The sequence below is a fragment of the Amblyomma mixtum genome, chromosome 8 (assembly GCF_055824585.1).
Source record: "Amblyomma mixtum isolate Tamu chromosome 8, ASM5582458v1, whole genome shotgun sequence".
Classification (NCBI taxonomy): domain Eukaryota; kingdom Metazoa; phylum Arthropoda; class Arachnida; order Ixodida; family Ixodidae; genus Amblyomma; species Amblyomma mixtum.
The window spans coordinates 117890607-117911202 of NC_143019.1; the positions used below are offsets into that span (position 1 = coordinate 117890607).

A 20596-nucleotide genomic window follows, 5' to 3' on the forward strand; every position below is an offset into this window, starting at 1 on the left:
TTAGCCTTGGAAAAGCCTTGAGGGTAACATTGCAGGAATTCATTTTGTAGGCTTCCTTTGCGTGTTGCATATCCACCTAAAAAGAAATTAGAGGACCCGATTAAGCTTCAAGGGTGTGTAATAGTATAACAAAATCCTGAATAAGATATATAAAAATGAAGAGACATGCATGGCCAGCTGGTGTGTTCAATCCAGATTTCAACAATGAGTTGCATAGACACTTTATGAGATGAGGGAAGTCGCATATAAAAAAGAGGTTTCATGTTGCATCGCTGCGGTGCTGAATTTTACAGGTGGTAGACTCAGCTCATGCTTGTATCACGAGTATCGTCCACATTCTTCTATTCCAGCTTGCGCCGTCGCATGTAATGAAATCCACAAAGCGGCCACTCTTTTCCGCTAATATGGTTGCCTCAGTAACAACTTTGGCAAGAATGTCCGCCTTCATGTTGCCATGTGTGGCAAAATAGCCAATTACCTGGCTCAATTTTTCCTGAAAGGGAACAAAGCGTATAGTCATGCCATCGCCAAATGAGACACCTTTGTCTTTGGCTGCTGTGAAAGAGCCTAGGTCTAGAAAGCCCTCAATAACCCCAGACGTTTGTACTGCAAAATGTTCCGACAGCTTTAGCTCGTCCAAAACTAATCCACCATGTTTTTTGTGTTTGGCTTCAGAACTTTGTCCCTGAAGCCAAACACAGTGTGATATCCAGATACATAGCGCTTGAGGGTTGATTTGCACGGTAAGAAAAGAATGTTATTACGGCGAAGATGCTGATACAGACGAGGACTTTTCATCTTCATTATTATGCAGTCCAGGACCCACATTTTAGTGTAGCGTAGCCCATTAGGTTTCACTTTTGAAGCTGCAAAGCACTGTCGAACAGCTTCCTGCTGTCTGTGGGGGCAATTTTGAGATGTGTGCTTCAAATGCTTCTGCTTGTATGGCAGCCTTTTTCTCTCTCATTTTGGAAGTTCACTTTTCACATCTCCTAGGCGAACAATGAGCCTCTTGTTTCTTCTTGCTGCACCTTGCAGTTTAAGCACAAGAGATCGGCAGCTCTTTTTGTTAGTTCCTTTGACCCTCGCTCGTCTGACCTGTAGTGCTCGTTTCAAGTAGCGGCAAGACACACTCTCCGTACCTGCAAGAAATATGCATTAAATTGTGTTCCCTGAGAGGCAAAAAATCAATGAACGCAACATAAAATGAGTTGTAAATTAGGCAAAATGGGCGGCATAAGACCTGACCCACGCAATTGCTGCTGAGGTACATTGGTTCGAGTATCACTACGTGGGATTTAAGGTTCTTCGTAAAATACCTTTCTTCATAATCTTCACGTCGTATTACTCCACTGCCAACACTCATGGAATCGGTTGCTCTCAGCACACCTTTTGCTTCTACCCTTGTTTGAAATGTGGTTTCTTTTAGCAGAATTTCTCTCACGAACACTTTTTACTAACTGTGCGTCTGTGACTGAAAGAACATTAACACTTTTTCTGAGCACACCTCATTTCTTGATGTCAACAGAGACGTGCAGTACACGACACCGTCGTGACCAGGAAACCTGTGCACAGTCCACTGCTCCGACGGTAGCTGAAGACTGTTAAATAACACCATGGGTTCCTGCTAACCCAGTGGACATGAAAATTCTGCATCGGCGTCCGGCTCCACGCTTGCTTCCGTCGAGGAGGCCGCGCCTTGGCCTGCAATTGTAGCAGCGCTTGTGTAGGACTTCCTCATGTCACTGTTGGAGCACGAGCTACGTTTCGCCCGAGACGCGCAGCTCTCGGACTTCCTTTTACGAGCAGACCTCTCTTTCACAGTTGTTTTCGTCAAATTCGCGGGTAGATTTGGAAGAATGGTCGGCACAGCATCACTGCTAAGCCGTGGCTTACCACGTGGGACGCTCACCTCCTTGCACCCAGTGATGTGTACATAGTCGCGAATTACGTAGCGCGGCTCAAAATGTAGTTCGCACATGGCACTTGTGTCTTCGAGAGGCTTGTGCACTCAGTGGAGGCTTTTTTCCCAGAGTCCTCGAAGCGCTTCATCCTTGGGCACGCTGAACAATGACGGCTTTGGGGCACCTTTTACATGAGCATAGCCCGTTTTACATCCGGGCGCAAAACAGTGGTTCAAACGGCGTGGTGTCATTTAACACCCATTAGCAACGCATGATATACTTCCCTATGATGATATTACATTTCTCATAAACATTAGAACTGGATAATGTAAACTTCGTAACACATGAAAGAATGTACAGCGGAGGCAGCGTAACGCAAAGCTGGGACGGCAAAGGCGGATGCACGGAGGTGTACACAGCCGACGAAGAGAGCGCCTCCGAGCGGGTCCCCGGGAAAACAAAAAAATGTCGACATTTTCGGCGACGCGGGAGCGCACGCCGCCACCGGACAGTCAGCTCACTACCCAATAGTCTAGTTTATTTTACCAGAAGTAAGGGCCGCTCATGCCTCTATACTCGCCTGCTTTGAGCCTTGTCTGGCAGATTATCGCGAGCGTGAACCTTCCTCAAATGTTTTTATTTTTGTTTCGGTTTGGAGAACTTTCCGTATAGTAAATCTGATTTGAACCCATATTTATCTCGTAGGAATTCATCTGTGTTACACACGGATATATCTCTGAGACATGTGTCGAATTAGCTTCTATTTCAGTTATATGTGTGAAGATACGTGCTTCGGGAGTTCACAGGCGTGACAAATGTGTCTCGTATGAGCTCACGTGGGTCCTACGATTTCATAAGTGTCGCAGTTGTGTCTTGTATTATAGGATGTGTTCAGTATAGGAGTCCATACGTGTCACGAATTTCTAGAATGAACATTTATGTGCTGCTTACAAATTCAGACACGCCGAAGATGTGTGTATTTCTATGTAGCGTACCTCTACCGACACGCGACGCTCGTATACACACAGGTCCAGTGTGAATCACATTATATATACCTACTTATATGGCAGGTTGCCCGCAACCCGAGGCCAGGTGGGCAGTCTTCCTCAAAGCAAGCTCTAGACAAAGAAACACGCACAAATTATAATTGCAGAGAAGGACAGCGCAGCGAGCATTTGGAAGAAAAAATGGCAGACGTAACGTTGAGAGATCTGAAGCGGGCGGAGTGGGTGAAGGAAGAAACGGGGGTTAATGACATCCTGGTGGGAATGAAGAGGAAGGCATGGTTTTGGGCACCCCATGTAATGCGAAGGCAAGATAGCCGCTTGTTCTCAAGGATAGCGGAGTGGATTCCCAGAGAAGGCTAGCGTAGCAGGGGTCGACAGAGAGTTAGGTAGGCTGATGAAATTAAGATGTTTACGGGGATACGGTGGCCGCAACAGGAAGGACCGGGTTAAATGGAGAGACATGGGAGAGGCATTTGACCTGCAGTGGGCGTAGCGACGCTGATGGTAATGGTGGTCGCACAGGTGATAAAAGCTCTCACTATGAAAGCGTGTTCAATAAAAAAGAAAAAAAACTTTCTTTGAACGAGCCGACTCTGGCTCCATCTTCAAAACGGGAATTATGGGACATGTGTCACGCGGGCAAGTGTGCAGCGGCTGACTTCACATCCTCTGACACTCTTTTTGGTCAGGCGAAAAACGAGTGATTCTGCTTAAGCAGAAAAAAAGTTGAAATGCAAGTCTTCTAAAGACCAGTAGGCATAGCTCTGCGCGTGTGCGTAAATTGTTCTGGGCGAAGCACGACTCTAATATTGCGGGAACAGGCTTACAGCGCAGCAGGGCTTTCGCGCTGTTCCTGGAAGTGTGGGCTGCACAAATCTCAAGCCTTACGTATGACGCGTTGTTGCAGCCGAGTGGCATTGTTTTCCAGACCGCGTCTGTATCGCATGCAGAATTTTAGTACCTTTAGTGGCGGACATACCCCCAAATTATTGCAGGTCGCACGAAGGTGCAACGCAGAATGCTGGGGTTGGGGAAAAAAACTGCTCTACCAGCCGTGTTTGTGAAATGTGCACGGATCAGCTTGCGTACGGTGGAGCCAGTCGTTATGTCCAGCTTTGAGCGAGAAACATACCTTGAAATCGCGGTTTAAAACCAACTGTAGTGGAGGCCTGCACATGGTTCGACAGGATAGTGAAACAGCATCATTAAAATATACCTTCTGGGATGTTTTCTCGAAGTCCGGTCCTACCTGTCTTCACCGTTTCCCGGGCCATTCTAACCGCTGTTTTGAGAAATATACACGAAAAAATAACGTTGTGTGGTCGATGCGTGGTAGAACGGAATCAACCGATTCGTGTTAGAAAGGCGCGCGAACCACAATCAAATACGTGGCAGGTACCGGCCAGCTGTTTTGACAAATCTGCACGGAACAATAAACTTTGCAGGGTCGATGGGCGCCCTTCAGATAGAGAGAGAAGCCAGAATGTGCAAGACATGAAGAATAGAACCTCTGGCAGAAGAAGCTAGGCTGGACCGTCTCGCTTCTAACAGGAGGCGCCTCCTGCTCGAAGTGGACTAAAAAAGGAGCACAAAAAAGGACAGCGGCATCCGGGCGCCCTACAACGAGTGGTTAATAAGCCGCCCCCACGCAGGAGCAGCGGAAGAAGGCGTCGGCGTGGCTTCGCGCAGGTCGAGAAGGAGAAAATTCCCCTTTCACGCCCTGCAATTTTTTCCTAACCCACGAGAAACAGTTCCTGCATTCTTGCAGATTCCTGCGTTCGACAGGTTCTCTTCCGGTTCTTAGCATTTTTTGAGTGTCGAGTATCGCTGAAATATTTTCGTTTTTGCCAACTGATACTTTAAACAGATGAAAACTTTTATCGAAAGATAGCATAGGATACACAGGAATCTCCGAGACCGACCATGGCTGGTTTTCGCGCATATTAAAGTCAACACTCGGATTATTATCGGTGCTCCGAATGCTGCCTTATCTTCTGTGAAGTACCTGCGGGGTGAACTGAAACATTCGACATAGAAACGGCAATTTTAATTGGCCTTCTAACTTTTACGCGAGAAGCCGAGTTTGCACCAAATGTCATCAACTTCGGGATTTAACACAGAACATGTGAGATTTCGTGGCATGCACCCTACAAGTGTTGAGTTGAAATGAACTAGAAGCAAAAAAATCATGTTCTGTCTAACTTGTGTCGAAAAGAAAACATTGATACGGCTGCATTTCCTTCGAATTAGCGCACAAGAAAAGTATCCTTTTATTCGAGTTAATGGCCTATTTAAAGATATGTTTGGCAAAAGTTTTAATTTCCTGAGCATAGATATATTTCTATGCAGAGCTACAACGAAGACGCTTTAATGGCACTAACTAGGTGATGAAGCCTTATTCATTTCAGTCGTAAAGCGCATTGTTTAAAAAGAGAAAGTCAATACAACCCTGTGGAGATGTTCCTTTAGTTCGCAAACTAAAGATCCTAACAGTTTCCGCGCTCATAGCCGGCAGTAGAGGTCTGTATACCGCGTCAGTATTCCACGTCAGCATTCCACATCCGTATTCTCTGGTTTTTTTCTCTACGCCTTGTCTAGTAACTTTTCGCGATATTGAAGCTCTCTGCAAATCTTTTTATTTATCTTCCAGTTTGCACAATGATGACAATCATCGGAAAGGTAAATGGCGATAAATTTCTTGTGCACGTCCCTTATACTCGCATGCTCTTTGCTCCGCGCTGTTTTCAGCAATTATGCTACTACCAGACAGAAAACAGTCTAGAGCGCTGCTTACGTTTAACTTTTTAGTGTCAATGCTAATCGGTACAATTAGGTACCATAATTCCGAACATAGGAGAAAAAAACTTAGGTACTGGAAGCTAAGTGCAAACGAACTAATTTATTTTTATGAAAGACAGCGACAACAAAAAGCTAACAAAGAGCGTAGGGCACCTAGCGGGCTCCGATCACTTGCAGACTTAAATTGAGTTCAACAGTAGGAAATTTTGCCTCGATGAGGGCAATCCTGCATGCTTATCTCACACATAATCAGGCTGAACTGTCCTCTGTTTTGGCACATATTTTGCATGAGCTTAGATAAGGAAGCAAAAACTGTGATTACTTGGCAGGACTTAAATGTTATTGTGTTCTTAAATGTTACGGGAGCATACGGCCACCTCTTAACAACCAGATTAAGATTAAACGAATCATTGGTGCAGCAGGGGAATTTACCGACTTCTATGGTTCCGCCGAAGTCGTCTCGATAGTGAATGAGAGCTCTAGGAAGCATCTTAGTTCAGTAGTAACTAAGTATTTCCGCCCATTAAGTTCACCTCTGGAACACATGAAGGAGACAGCTGATGAAACACAGCCTGTAAATTGCACGCTCCGGACGGCTGAAAGGCAGATGTTGCTACTCGCTCGCCCTAAGTATAACGTGTACGCAGCAGCAAATCCCCCTCGGCCACCGACAACTGACGTGATCGTAATCCCCCCGTTTACTGCAGAACGTCTACATATCCTTGGCGTCCAATTTCGGGTCTAACATACTATGCATTACTAGCTGTTTAAATTAAATATAGCCTAGAAATATATTACTAAAACCAAAAATTCCGAAAATTTGCCTCCAGGTAAAGTAACAAGCCGTGTATATCTCGGCAAATTGTTACCATGTCACAGCGACCAAACTCGAGAAGAATCTAAAAGGAGCAAACTAAGAGTTAGCTGTGAAGCCTGCTTCCTTCAAATTAAACGTTTTTATTGTCACTAATTACCTACATTATGAACCTGACGCATCGAAAGACCTTCCCAAATAGTTACTGACAGTTTTCAAGACCGGTTTCTCTCCTCTAGATATTAATGGCGAGACATGACGAATATAGCAAGTTTTAATCAACCCCTGTCTGTATGGATTTTGCGTGCGAAAAGAACTATTTCAACGGTATTTCAAATAGTGGGCTGACATTTTTGGCACAGGTGGCGTAGGTCATAAGGCGTTTTCTTTATTTTCTGAAAATTTGTGAAAAAGTACGTGTTTTTGTCTTGTAAAAATGTTAATTCTCGGTGTTTCGCCCGAAGGAACAAGATGGGTACCCCATAAAGTATCCTTTAAAAAAAAAAACACGGCTTCCATTTTTGCTCCTGGCGGGGAACCTACCATTATCTTGATGATGATGATGGTTGAGGTCCGGACCCTTAGTTTTGGTATATTTTGCGGAAAGTAAATGTCGCATTATCTGTCTCACATGTCGGTGCACGCCTAAACCACGGCATAAGAGAAGTGGATAAAGGAGGGAGTGACAGAAGAGAACAAGAAAGCGATGCCGTAATGGAGCGCTCCTGGTGATCGTGAACCTGCACTAAGATCGCACAACAGACGGGCGCCATTTGCTTTTGGCCTCCATCGAAACGCAGCCGCCGCGGACGGGTTCCGACCCAGGAGCTCCGGCTCAGTAGGTGAGCGCCCTAACCACTGAGCCACGACGGCGCAACTATTTTTTCCCATTTTCGTATAAAATCGCTAGTCCTTATTGGATCGTTCCTTATTTTTGCGCCGTCATCGTCATAGTCGGCATCTGCAGCGCAGCTACCTGTCGCAGTGGATAGAGAGAGATACCTCTCTGCACTTTTAAGAGAAACGAGGGAAAGGAAGAGACATAAACAGAGGGAGAAATGGTAGATGGCCATGGGAGGCCATATACTCGGAGAGGTGAGGTTGTAATTACTGTCTAGCACTTACACACTAAGTCGAAAGTAGGTGTAGAGCCGATCATGCCTCCAGGAAGGCAGACCGCACGTGAATCAGAGACAAGGCCGACAGTTGTACGCTTCATGTCCTGTTTTAAGCTAACCCTAAGGCTAAGCAGGACAAGAGGTATAGAAACGTTCGTGCTGACAATGTGGAGTTGCGCCTTCAAGAATGCCTTGAGGGTCCGGTGCAAATATTGGACCACGACACTTGCGATGGGGCTATAGGCTGTAGGGCTGATCAGAGAACTTCCAAGCAAGGTCATGAGGTTCTTCATAAGGAAACACTCCAACTTTTGACCTCGCGATTGGTGATGTCTGTAGAAGGGACGCAGAAACGTGACACACAGCCGAAAACAAAAGCTTTAGTGATGGTTTCACTTCTCACGTCTGGGAGGAGAAATGCATGTGGCAATCGAGTACAACGGGTAGTGCACGTGAGCAGGTAGACGTATCTGTCTGATGAAGGCCATTGTCCAAGAATATCGATATCAATCTCTGCGAAGGGAGCGTGAAAGACCCACAAGGACACAAGGAGTCGCTGTGGATCTTGGACTACAAACAAGCAAACAACAGCGGGTGCACACACGAACGTCCTTCTTTATACATTGGCAGATAAAGCGTCATATGGTAAGGTGCTGCGTGGGGCGGATTTGAGGATGGGAGTCGAAGACAGCACAACGGAAACAAGTCGGACAAGAGGTCGGTGTGGCCATTACACATGTTTCACAGAACGGGAATGGTGCAGGATGGAAGCTAAAACTCGAGTGCTCCAGGCGACAGGCCAAGCTTGGGGTCTTCTTGGGCTTGAGCTTGTGCTGCAGTTCGGGCACTGAATTGTACAGGTGCTGCTGATGCAGCGCGCGTTACCGCCAATGTTAGCGGAGAGAGCGCATCGGCGGCAGCGTTCGAGCTTCTCCTACGGGCGGATATAAGTTATTCCGAAATGTAAGCAACGGGACGCATATCACAAGGGAAAGCTTGCTTCGCGGAGATTCGATAACGAATTTGAAGCACTTGCGGCCCGTGGCCGTGAAAAAGCGTCCAGTCTCAACGAAATTCCAGAAATGGCGCACAGCCATGTATTCAGATGAGATTTCACTGTCTATTGTGCTGTAAACATTTTCGGTTGGAGAGCTTGCGTAAAAAGAAATCCAGTCGCTGCCAAGATGCGCCAGCAGCGTGATCTATGGCGGCTGCAACTGCCCCTTTAGACGCCTAGGTCTTAAGGGAGAGGGGAGCGCAAGCTCTTGGGTGGGAAAAGAGGGTTTGCTTTGGTTTAATTTGTGTTTATTTTCTTTCAAAATGAAAGGGGAAGCCAAAGCAAAAGGCGGTAGGCCTGACTAGGCCTTGGCTCCCTGATACAGGCGGCAGCACACACCTTTAGCGCCTATGCAGGACAAACAATGACCCCAAGTAATATAACAACAATATGACAGACAAGCATGAATTGAGTACATCAATGACACCAAATAATATAACAATATGAATAAAGAAGCATGAATTAATACATCAATGACACCGAATTATATAAGAACAATATGACACAAACAAGCATGAGTTGAAACATCACATGATACCCCAGTCAGAAGATACAAATAAAGTGGCGGTACATATACCTGTTAAAGTTAAGACAGTAATGCATATGCACCGGTGACAAATTTTATGCGGCAGGATGTTTTCATGGAAACTAAGGCTGTAGTCAAAAACACATGTTATAGCGAGCATAGGCCACACAACTATACAGGATTCTCTGCCAAATAATTTTTTATACATTTTTTAAATACCTTTATTGATGACATGAATTCTCGTTCTAGTGAAGTTTGGTTGAGAACAAATGGCACCTGGAAAGTTAATTTCTGTTTCCCGTAGTTAGTTTGTTTCGTGTTCTCAGATGGTACATTATGGCAAGCCTGTCAGGTAGAGTGGCATACAATCTGTTATGGTGAATATACTGCAGTAAACGAAAATAATAAATTTGTTGTACTGGTAGAATAGCATGTTTTTTGTATAAGGGTTCTGTAGGCAAATCTCGCGGTCTCGCATAACAGCTTTCAATGGCTCTTAGAGGCTTTTTTGAAGAAAAAGCAACCTATTAAAGTTACCAGATCCACTGGTTCCCCAAACAAGAATACAGTATGATATTTTGGAATAAAAAGGGCATAATACAAAGAAATCTTGAGCCAAGTGGGTATTAAGTTAGTAATTTTATAAAGACATCCTACAGTTTTACTGAGATCTCTCACTAAATTTAAAACATGCACATTCCATAAAAGGTTTTCATTGAACCAAACACCTAGAAATTTGTGGTTGGAGACTTGTGTTATGATATTCTTTTTATATTTCATAACTACAGCGCATTGTTCAGCAGAGTTCAGCCTAAATATTATGTATGTGGTTTTCGTGAGATTCAGGCCAAGTTTATTTGCCATCATCCAATTCTCTGAATTGTTTAAATAATCATTGACCCTTATTGCTAATCAAGGCAAGGAAAACTCTGGGAAAAAGGCATTAGTATCATCAGCATGCATTACTAGGTCAGGTGAATGAAGAATATTAGTTATGTCATTAATAATAAAAGGGCACGGCAGCTGGGCTTGTGCACAGATGGATAACCCGCTTGTCTTCGTCGTGCAGATCATTGCCAGCCTGCTGGTGATACCGTCGGGATGCCAACAACCACGTCAGCACTTCCAGTACGAACTTGTTCATGTGCTGTGGAACGACAACGTTTCAACGCCCCTGATCCTACGGTCTGCGGATGGATTTCGTCACCTACCATCGCCAACGACTAGCGGCAGCGACAGTGTGGTCTTCAGGCCATGCTTAGCGGCGCTGCAAGCTTCCTGGGCTATAAAAACCGTCAACGAAGGATTTCAGACCAAAGGGCACGGCAGCTGGGCTTGTGCACAGATGGATAACCCGCTTGTCTTCCTCGTGCAGATCATTGCCAGCCTGCTGGTGATACCGTCGGGATGCCAACAACCACGTCAGCACTTCCAGTACGAACTTGTTCATGTGCTGTGGAACGACAACGTTTCAACGCCCCTGATCCTACGGTCTGCGGATGGATTTCGTCACCTACCATCGCCAACGACTAGCGGCAGCGACAGTGTGGTCTTCAAGCCATGCTTAGCGGCGCTGCAAGCTTCCTGGGCTATAAAAACCGTCAACGAAGGATTTCAGACCAAAGGGCACGGCAGCTGGGCTTGTGCACAGATGGATAACCCGCTTGTCTTCCTCGTGCAGGTAAGAAAGCCTTTTGGGAAATGTTTTAGATCCAGCGAGCGTTGCCTTGTTGTGCTGCCGTGCCCTGCGGTACTTCTTGATACAGTGTGCGATGTGGTGCATATATTGAAATTGTTACTACTTGCGGGTTACGTTGAGACAAATCCTGGGCCTGATATGAAAGAACTTTCTCAACAGCTACGACAGATAGCCGATGACATAAAAACAATAAAAGAAGAAAGGTTAACATCGATAGACAACAAACTAGAACGCCTTACCCTACTTGAAGACAAGCTTTCGTCATGTACTGAGCATGTTGCAAATCTTCAGCAGCTCGTATTCTCTCTGGAATTGAAAGTAGACGATCTCGAAAACCGCTGCAGAAGATCAAATATTATAATTTATGGCATGCCTGAAGAGGAAGAAGAAAATAGCGACTCGCTGGAGCGAGCTGTGAGTCAAAAAGTTGTCAAAGAATCCTTAAAACTGGAAGAAGTTGCAATAGAACGCATTCACAGACTAGGTAGACCAGCAGAAGACAAAACAAGGCCTATAATACTGAAGCTTCTAGATTTCAGGGACAAAACGAACATTTTGCGTAAATGCCACAAATTAAAGGGCACCGAGTTTACCATAAGCGAAGATTTTTCGCCTCGTGTCCGCGAAATCAGAAAAAAGCTATGGAAATACGGGAAACCAAAAAAAGATTGCGGTGAAAAAGTGTCGCTGGTTTTCGACAAACTAAAGATAAACGGTGAATTGTACTTTTGGGACAACGAAAAATGTGAAGTGTCACCAAATGCAGCTCATCGGGTTACAGCTTTACTAACCGAGGCAAAAAACCAAGACACAAGTACACGGGCTCTACGCACGCGCCGTCCACAACGTCCCAAATAACTTTCGTGAACATTAATGCGCGTAGTATTATCAATAAGCTCGGTCCCTTGGAATCTTTATTATTAGGTTTAAAGCCAGAATTCATGGCTACAACAGAAACTTGGCTGACAAGAGAAATCAAAGACTTTGAAGTAATTCCCCCCAACTACTCCATAGCACGCAAGGACAGGCTGACGCGAGGCGGAGGCGTGGCATTAGTGATAAGAAAAGATATACATTTCGTTACGTTACCTGAAGTTGAGGGGGTTGAAGCAATTTTTTGCAAACTCTGCTTTTCTGATTCTGCAATTGTTGTGGGTTGCGTCTTAGTCCTTGTTCTGATCCTATCATACTTCATTCATTGTATACTTATATGCAGCATCATGTTAAGGGGGCGAGACTAATACTTTTAGGGGATTTCAATCTTCCTGATATTAACTGGAATACACTGCACCATACCTCACCTTGCGCTGATGTTGTTTTTGATATAATGCTTTCTTTTAACCTCTCGCAAATTGTAACAGAACCCACACGTGTGCAAGGAACCAGCTCCAATGTTTTAGATTTAGTTTTCCTGAGTAGTCACTTCTCCTGTCCAGAAACAAAGGTTGAAATCTTAGATGGCCTGTCTGATCACAAACTTGTAATGTGTTCTGTCCCGCATCATCATAGTGCCCCTTGTTTTCCATCTACAATAGCGTACCCAGACTACAACCGAGCTGACGACACTACCATACTTGATACTTTATCACATGAACTAACACCGTTTGAGCAACTCTCAGATGACATTAATACTGACATAGAAACATTGTGGCAGAGATTCAAAAACGTTGTGTCATATTGCGTTACTAATTATGTGCCTACCAGGACTAAGAGAACACGCAAACGTAATCCATGGATAACTCGAACCGTAATTCATGCCAAGCGAAAAGTTCGACGGTTGAAAAAAGTGCAGAAACGCCATCCATCACCAAAAAGAATTGAAAAAATAAACTCGGCCATCACTGATTTAAAAACCAAAATAAAAACAGCTAAAACATTTTACTTTACTAATACGCTGACTCGTTTCTTAAAAGATGCTCCCCAAAAGTTCTGGCGTCACCTGAACCCTAAATCACGAAAAGATAACCAAGCTTCTCCAGAGGAAAACAGAAATATTGCAACCACGCTGAATAAGTACTTCTATTTTCACTACAGACAACGGAATTAAGCCTCGTATTAGTTTTTGCTCAGGAAATAATTTAGAACCCCTTACTGTAACAGAAGCAGGAGTCTTAAACCTCTTATTAAACTTGGACACAAAGAAAGGATCAGGACCTGATGGAATCTCTAACATTTTCTTGCGTAGGTATGCCGAATGGGTAGCAAAATATTTAGTAATACTTTTTAACAAGTCATTGTCATCGCACACCATTCCTAAAGAATGGAAACTAGCTAAAGTGACACCTATACACAAAACAGGAGGCATATCAGATCCCTCAAATTTCAGACCAATTTCACTAACAAGCACTGTATGCAAGTTACTAGAGCACATTATCTTAAAGCACATAACAACCTACTTAGAGGAAAATCAAATTTTAACACCTTTTCAGCACGGCTTTCGGAAAGGAGTTTCTACAGTCACACAACTAATCGAACTTACACATGACATATCCTTCGCTATTGATCAGCAGAAACAAATCGATCTCATTTTCTTAGACTTTTCGAAGGCTTTCGACCGCGTTTCACATTCCAAACTTATTATGAAACTTAATGCAACCCTTGGAGCTGGCCCTATAGTAGATTGGATCGTTGATTATTTGACTGACCGTACTCAATTCGTCGAAATTAACAATGTTAAGTCCGAAAAAACTAATGTTACATCCGGCGTGCCACAAGGTAGTGTTCTTGGCCCAGTATTATTTTTAATTTTTATAAACGACTTACCTACTAGTATTTCTCACAATATTAAACTTTTTGCCGATGACTGTGTACTTTACCAGGAAATTAACTGCGTCAATGACCATATAGCTTTAAATAACGCTTTAACAGCAGTGACCAAGTGGTGTGAAGAATGGCAGATGACTATTAATGTTAAAAAATCAGTTGCTTTATCCGTAACCAGAAAGATACACCAATCAAATTTTCAGTACACATTAAACAATATTCCTCTTGATTCGGTGTCCGAATATAAATATTTGGGCATAACATTAACCTCTGACCTCAGATGGGATTCTCATGTTAACAATGTCACATCAACCGCCTTAAAACAGTTATTTTTCATTAACAGACGCCTCAAACTAGCACCATCAGAAACAAAGCTTCTTGCGTATAACACATATGTCAGACCAATTCTAGAGTATGCTAATGTTGTTTGGTTTCCTTTCACTAACAAGCTCACTAAACAAATAGAAGCAGTGCAGAGGAAGGCGGTCAGATGTATATTTAATAGACACAGGTTGACAGACTCACCAACAGAACTAATCAAACACGCAGGACTACTAACCCTTCAAAACAGAGCAAAACTAGCGCGCCTTAAAACCATGTACCAACTCGTACACAATCAATTAAAAGTCGCCACTTCAAGATACATATCACAATCACAAACGCGACAAACACGTAATAAACACACACACACTTTAAACGAGTTTTCATTCCGTACTGACACTTTCAAATATTCATACTTCCCTCGTGCCATACGCGAATGGAACACCTTGAACACATCCATTGTTAGTAGCCCATCATTGAATTCCTTTAGCACACGTGTGGAAAATCAACTACTTATATCTTAGTATTTATTGAGTTCATATATGTCATTACCAAGTTATTCCTTCCGTTTGTGTTTTCACTTGTGGTATTATTGTCCGCCAAAATCATGTCACATGCTCCTCATTCTGGTTTATTTGTTATTCGTATCTTCTAATGTATAATCTCGTGTCATATTTTTATGTACTTTGATTAATTACCATTGCTATTTTTTTGTGTGTGCCTCTGTACTTTGAATGCCCTCCCTGTTACGATCCCTGATGGGATTGACAGTATCGAATAAATAAATGAATAAATAAATATATATTATGAATAACAATGGTCCCAGAATTGATCCTTGGGGAACACCTTGTTTTATAATCATACTAGTGGGAGAGCAATGATTAACTTGCACATACTGAAGCCTGTTGCACAAATAACTTCCTAATATGTCCAGAGGTATTCCACGCACTCCATAATCCGCCAGTTTTTGTAATAAAATGTCATGTTGAACACAGTTTAAGACCTTTCGAAAGTCAAGAAATAAACCAAGTGTATATGCGCCTGTGTTTTGTCCTTCTCTTGTGTCTCGTCTTTGATTGCGCTGTTTTTCCAATTCGTAAAACAAGTGTATATTTCCGACATTCAACATTATGAATTATTTTCTCTTTAATGGTTAACAATGCTTGTTCTGTAGACTTTTTCTTCCTGAATATATATTGCGAGCTAGTGATAATACTGTATTTGTGAATGAAGCTTCCGAACCTGACGTTTATTACTCCCTCAAACACTTTGGATATCACTGGCAATATAGAGATCGGCCGATAGTTTGATATTTCATTTCTGTTTCCACCCATATGTACAGAACACACACAAGCTATTTTTAAGTGATTTGGGAACGCGGCGGTTGTAAGCATAAAGTTAGCAATGTACGTTGAGACATTACATATGGACATTGCCACGTGTTTCACGGGAGAAGCTTTAATATCGTCATGCCCAGCTGCCGATGCGTTGTCTTTTAAGTTTCTGATTAAACCAGCTACTTCCGTGGGATTTACAGAATAGAAGGTGATAGAGTTTGATAATGGTCTTATTGTGTTTGAGTACGTTTTACACGAGATTGGGTCATTGCAATCAGCATTGTCCGCATTAACAAAAAACTGATTCATTGCTGTTGCTAAATCAGAGCCAGTCATTACTCCATTTTCTGTAACTATTTCTTAAAATTCAGACTGAGTTTTTCTATTCAGAAAATTATTTACTTGCCTCCACACTTCCTTGGAGTCACTGTGTATTGCCGAAAAGCGCTGAACATAGTAATCGAATTCTGCAGTTTTCAATTCCTTAATTAGTTTGTTCCTATATTTTTTGTATTCAGCAAAGAGATCAGTATTTCTAGTTTCAATAAATGTGTTGTACATTTTATTCCTGTTTTTAATTTTATAATACAATGCTTTATTTGTCCATGGTTTTCTAAACTTCTTACTTTTAACCTTCCCTTGCTTCAGCGGAAAAGCTTCATCATAGCATGCCAAAAATTTATGAAGAAAAGCTTCGTAGGCATCATTTACATCGGCCGTCTCGTATATGGTGTCCCAGGAAACATCGTCAACCAGTGATTTGAATCTATCTAAAGATCCTTCATTAATATCCCTGCCTTATAAGTTATCACAGAAAGTTTAGGTATATAAAATCTAGCAGGAAGAAAACAGAAAACCGGCAAATGGTCAATAATGTCATTTATCAGCCCACCAGACACAGTTTCAGGAAGTAATACATTTGTGGCGCTAATGTCTAGACAAATAGCACTAGATGCAGGTACTCGTGTGGGTAAAGTTATATTGTTAGAGCATAGGTATGTATGAATAATACTATTTAGTTCCCATGTGATATTGTCATCCGACATCCAATTTATGTTGACATCCCTCATCAGAACAAACGGAAGATTGGAGGATGTTAGGTATTCCAAAATATTTTCTAAGAACCGGAAAAATTGTAGTCGGTCACCAACAAGTGGTCTGTATACTGTAGCAGCTAGAGTATGGGGCAAAGCTATGACCAATGATTCAACATTTACAGTCATGACCGAAAACTGTATGACCCTTTGAGGATAGCAAGTTTTGACGTAAACATCAACACCACCGCCCCTGTCACTCGACCTAACAAGACCATTACAATTGTAACCAGGAAGTGAAACGTGATCATTGTCAGTGGTCAACCAAGTCTCTGTAAACAAGATGGCATCAAATTTTACTTTTTAAGATTCAAAGAACAAGTTGATACAGTCGCCCTTACTTTTCATGCTACGAACATTGAGATGAATTGGAGAAAATCTAGCTCTCTCTGAGCGATAGGTTAAGTTAAAGCTATGATTGTCCTTATAACGACATGTTGGTGAAGAATACACGAGGGAAAAAAAAGCAACAGTTCTCCCATCAGAAAAACACACCTTAAGCAGTCATCTTGCCTAAATAAGACAGATCTCGGTTCTTTAGAACATCACCCGTCTCATTCTTGCGCGCAAGCACTTTGCAACCTGAGGTCCAAACAAACTTCCAACCAACCTGCTTTTTGCGTGGAACAGCAGCCCCGAGCAACTTCTTGTTGGTCTGCCTGAGGTGCTCATTAACAAACACAGGATCTCTTTCATCGGAACCGAATTTGTCATTTGTAACCCTGTGTTTCCTAGCCTTCGAAAGAAAAGCATGTCGCTTCTTCCTTCTCACAAATCGAACGACGATATTGGTTTCATCATACTTCTGACTGCGAAACCTGTGACAGGTATCAATATCGCCCTCAGAGACAGGATCTTCGATTAGCTCACCAATTTTCATCACTATGTCCTCGGGACTTTCTTTTGAATTCACACCTTTTATCTCTAAATTATTCAGACGACTGTACTGCTCAAGTTCCTCAGTTTTTGCGTCAGTCGCCTGTTTTCCTTTCGCAGACTTTCACTGCATTTCAAGAGTTCGCTGAACTCTTGACTGAGCTCTAACTTCGGAGCTAATCAGTTTTGTTTCGTCACACGCGTCAGTAGAGAACTTGACGCTATCCTTCACGGAGCGCAATTCCTGCCTCATTTCTCGCTTAAAATCCTCAAGTGCTTCCATGACTTCCTTCGTCATGCTTGAAGACTAGAAGAAGGTTACAATTATACCGAACGGGGGTGAAATCAGATTCAAGTTTGGCAGCAGTACGCAGAGTAGCGTCAAAAGAAGACCTATAGAAGTAAATCGCTTGCCTGCAAAGACAGTAGAATTTAGAGCGATGCCTTAGATGTGCGCACTGCTGCCAAACTGAGGAGCACATCGATGTGGCTTCTCTTTCAAAGGCGGTCGTTGGCGGTAATCCCACGTAGACAGATCCCAGCAGGCTGAGCTGCAATACACCTATCACTACAGTGATGCGGTGATGCCCGTGCGAGACGTTGTGCAGCCAAGGTCAAGCTTCTCTGCAGATGAACGGCGCCGCAGTGATCCTGCAAAGGCAGTAGAATTTAGAGCGATGCGTTCGATGTATGCACTGCTGCACGTCAGCGAGCTCTTTGGTAGTCTCACAAGGGTTACCCTGGAGCAGATCAGTGAACAGACAAATTCGCATAGCAGAGAGGGGACCAAGCTGGCCAGTCCGTGTAACTCTTGTAGCTTTCGGAGTGAAGTCGGCTGTGGAAAGTCATGAATGACTTATACTTTGGTTGGAAGCAGAAGGCTGCCATGGCGGTTGTCGTGGTGTTCAAGAAAGTCAAGACGAGGCACGCCGAATGTGCACTTGGCCTTGTTAACGATCAGGCCGTACTCGGCAAGGTATTGGAAGAGCTGCCAAAGGTGTTTAATGTGTTCGTCGGTGTCGCGCCTAAAGAGAAGATAATCGATGCAGGCAAGCAAGAACTGAGACCACGGGTGACTGTATTTACGAAAATTTTCAAAGCTGTAGCGGCGTTACGAAAGGTCCTTCGTGTTCTGTATGAGCCAGTCGGTCTGATAACATTGTACCGGAAATGACGTGTGCCTGACCGGCATGCAGCGTTACCTATAAAGGACGCTGCTGCCTCGAATAAAGAGCTTTTTGCGTTGCTGCCACTGGAGCGTCTGTCTGTTGCTCACAACAGAACATCTGGCGACGAGGATGGGATCCGGCGCGCAGTAAACCGCTGCCGGCCAGCAGCAGTCACGAGGCTGAACCGCCTACGGTGCAAGGCGACACGGAGCCCTTGCAGCCACGATTTCATCGGCGGCCAGGAGTAACGCAAGAACGCCGGAGGAGCGCAGGAACGTCGGAGGAGCGCAGGAACGCCGGAGGAGCGCAGAAACGCCGGAGGAGCGCAGAAACGCCGGAGGAGCGCAGAAACGCCGGAGGAGCGCAGGAACGCCGGAGGAGCGCAGGAACGCCGGAGGAGCGCAGAAACGCCGGAGGAGCGCAGGAACGCCGGAGAAGCGCAGGAACGCCGGAGGAGCGCAGGAACGCCGGAGGAGCGCAGAAACGCCGGAGGAGCGCAGGAACGCCGGAGGAGCGCAGGAACGCCGGAGGAGCGCAGGAACGCCGGAGGAGCGCAGAAACGCTGGAGGAGCGCAGAAACGCCGGAGGAGCGCAGAAACGCCGGAGGAGCGCAGGAACGCCGGGGGAGCGCAGGAACGCCGGGGGAGCGCAGGAACGCCGGAGGAGCGCAGGAACGCCGGAGGAGCGCAGAAACGCCGGAGGAGCGCAGAAACGCCGGAGGAGCGCAGAAACGCCGGAGGAGCGCAGGAACGCCGGAGGAGCGCAGGAACGCAGGAGGAGCGCAGGAACGCCGGGGGAGCGTAGGAACGCCGGAGGAGCGCAGGAACGCCGGAGGAGCGCAGAAACGCCGGAGGAGCGCAGAAACGCCGGAGGAGAGCAGGAACGCCGGAGGAGCGCAGAAACGCCGGAGGAGTGCAGAAACGCCGGAGGAGCGCAGGAACGCCGGAGGAGCGCAGGAACGCCGGAGGAGCGCAGAAACGCCGGAGGAGCGCAGAAACGCCGGAGGAGCGCAGCAACGCCGGAGGAGCGCAAGAACGCCGGAGGAGCGCAGAAACGCCGGAGGAGCGCAGAAACGCCGGAGGAGCGCAGGAACGACGGAGGAGCGCAGGAACGCCGGAGGAGCGCAGAAACGCCGGAGGAGCGTATTTTGAACGCTTCGAGAACTTCGTAGACATAAATGATGTCGCTGCAGACAAGAAACTGAAGTTGTTTCAGAACGCACTCGGTGCGCAAGTATACGAAGAGCTAAAGAAGATAATTGTGCCTCATTTGCCTTCTCAGAAGACTTTCTAAGAAATTAAACAGCTTCTGGAAGCTCATTTCAGCCCAGCTCATTCAATTGTCGCAGAGCGTTGTAAATTTAATCGCCGAACACAGCAAGAAAATGAAAGCGTCAAAGATTTCATCACTGAACATAAGCATCTTGCAAGAGATTGCAATTTCGGCACGTTTTTAAATGATGCCTTAAGGGACAGGCTTGTAGGTGGTTTGCGTGACGAGGAAACGCAACGGGCTCTTTTTGCACAGCCTGACTGGACGTTCGAGCTGGCGTGCCAAACGGCGCTAGATAAAGAGCTAGCGGCACAACAGGCGAAGCAAATGCATGAGTTTGACACAAAACCGTGCAGCGTCAACGTTATCCAGGGCGAACGTCGCCGTGATAAGGAAAAGAAATCGAGGACGGTTGCATGGCCAAAAGATAAACGCGAGGAAGAGCGGCGAAGTGCTTGCAAGCATTGCAGAAAGCGTCATGCGGGAGAAAAATGTTGGTATCGCAACCACACCTGCAGAAATTGTAACAAAAAAGGGCATTTGCAAGCCGTCTGCAAAAGCCGAACCAAAGCAAAAGCTGTCAGATACGTCGAAACCACGGACGACGAATCCGAAGACGAGTTGTCAGACTGTGTTCTTCTCGGGCAAAAGTTCAAAGGGCTACAGCGTCGACCTGAACATTGAAGGGAAGACTGTTTCGATGATAATTGACACAGGTGCAGCAGTCACGATCGTACCAGAGCAGTTCTATAAGCAGTGTTTCCCGCATGTTAAATGTGTGGAATCCAATGTGTCGTTGCGCACTTACACAGGAGAAAAACTGAAGGTAATTGGAAAAGC

At 44.8% G+C, this 20596-nt stretch overlaps 1 protein-coding gene and 1 pseudogene across 1 annotated transcript; one reads left to right on the plus strand and one right to left on the minus strand.

Annotated features, from left to right (window-relative positions):
• Positions 1–1069: 1069 nt before the first annotated feature.
• LOC149334076 (uncharacterized) lies at positions 1070–2155 on the minus strand (annotated as a pseudogene).
• An 8109-nt stretch (positions 2156–10264) lies between these two features.
• Positions 10265–11782, plus strand: LOC149334077 (uncharacterized). The gene has a single exon (XM_089557854.1). It carries the CDS (start codon positions 10265–10267, stop codon positions 11780–11782), a length of 1518 nt encoding a protein of 505 aa, XP_089413980.1.
• Positions 11783–20596: the final 8814 nt, after the last annotated feature.

What these genes read in the sequence shown, in the direction of transcription:
- LOC149334077 (XM_089557854.1), top strand. Translation starts at nt 10,265, where the DNA reads ATGGATAACCCGCTTGTCTTCGTCGTGCAGATCATTGCCAGCCTGCTG.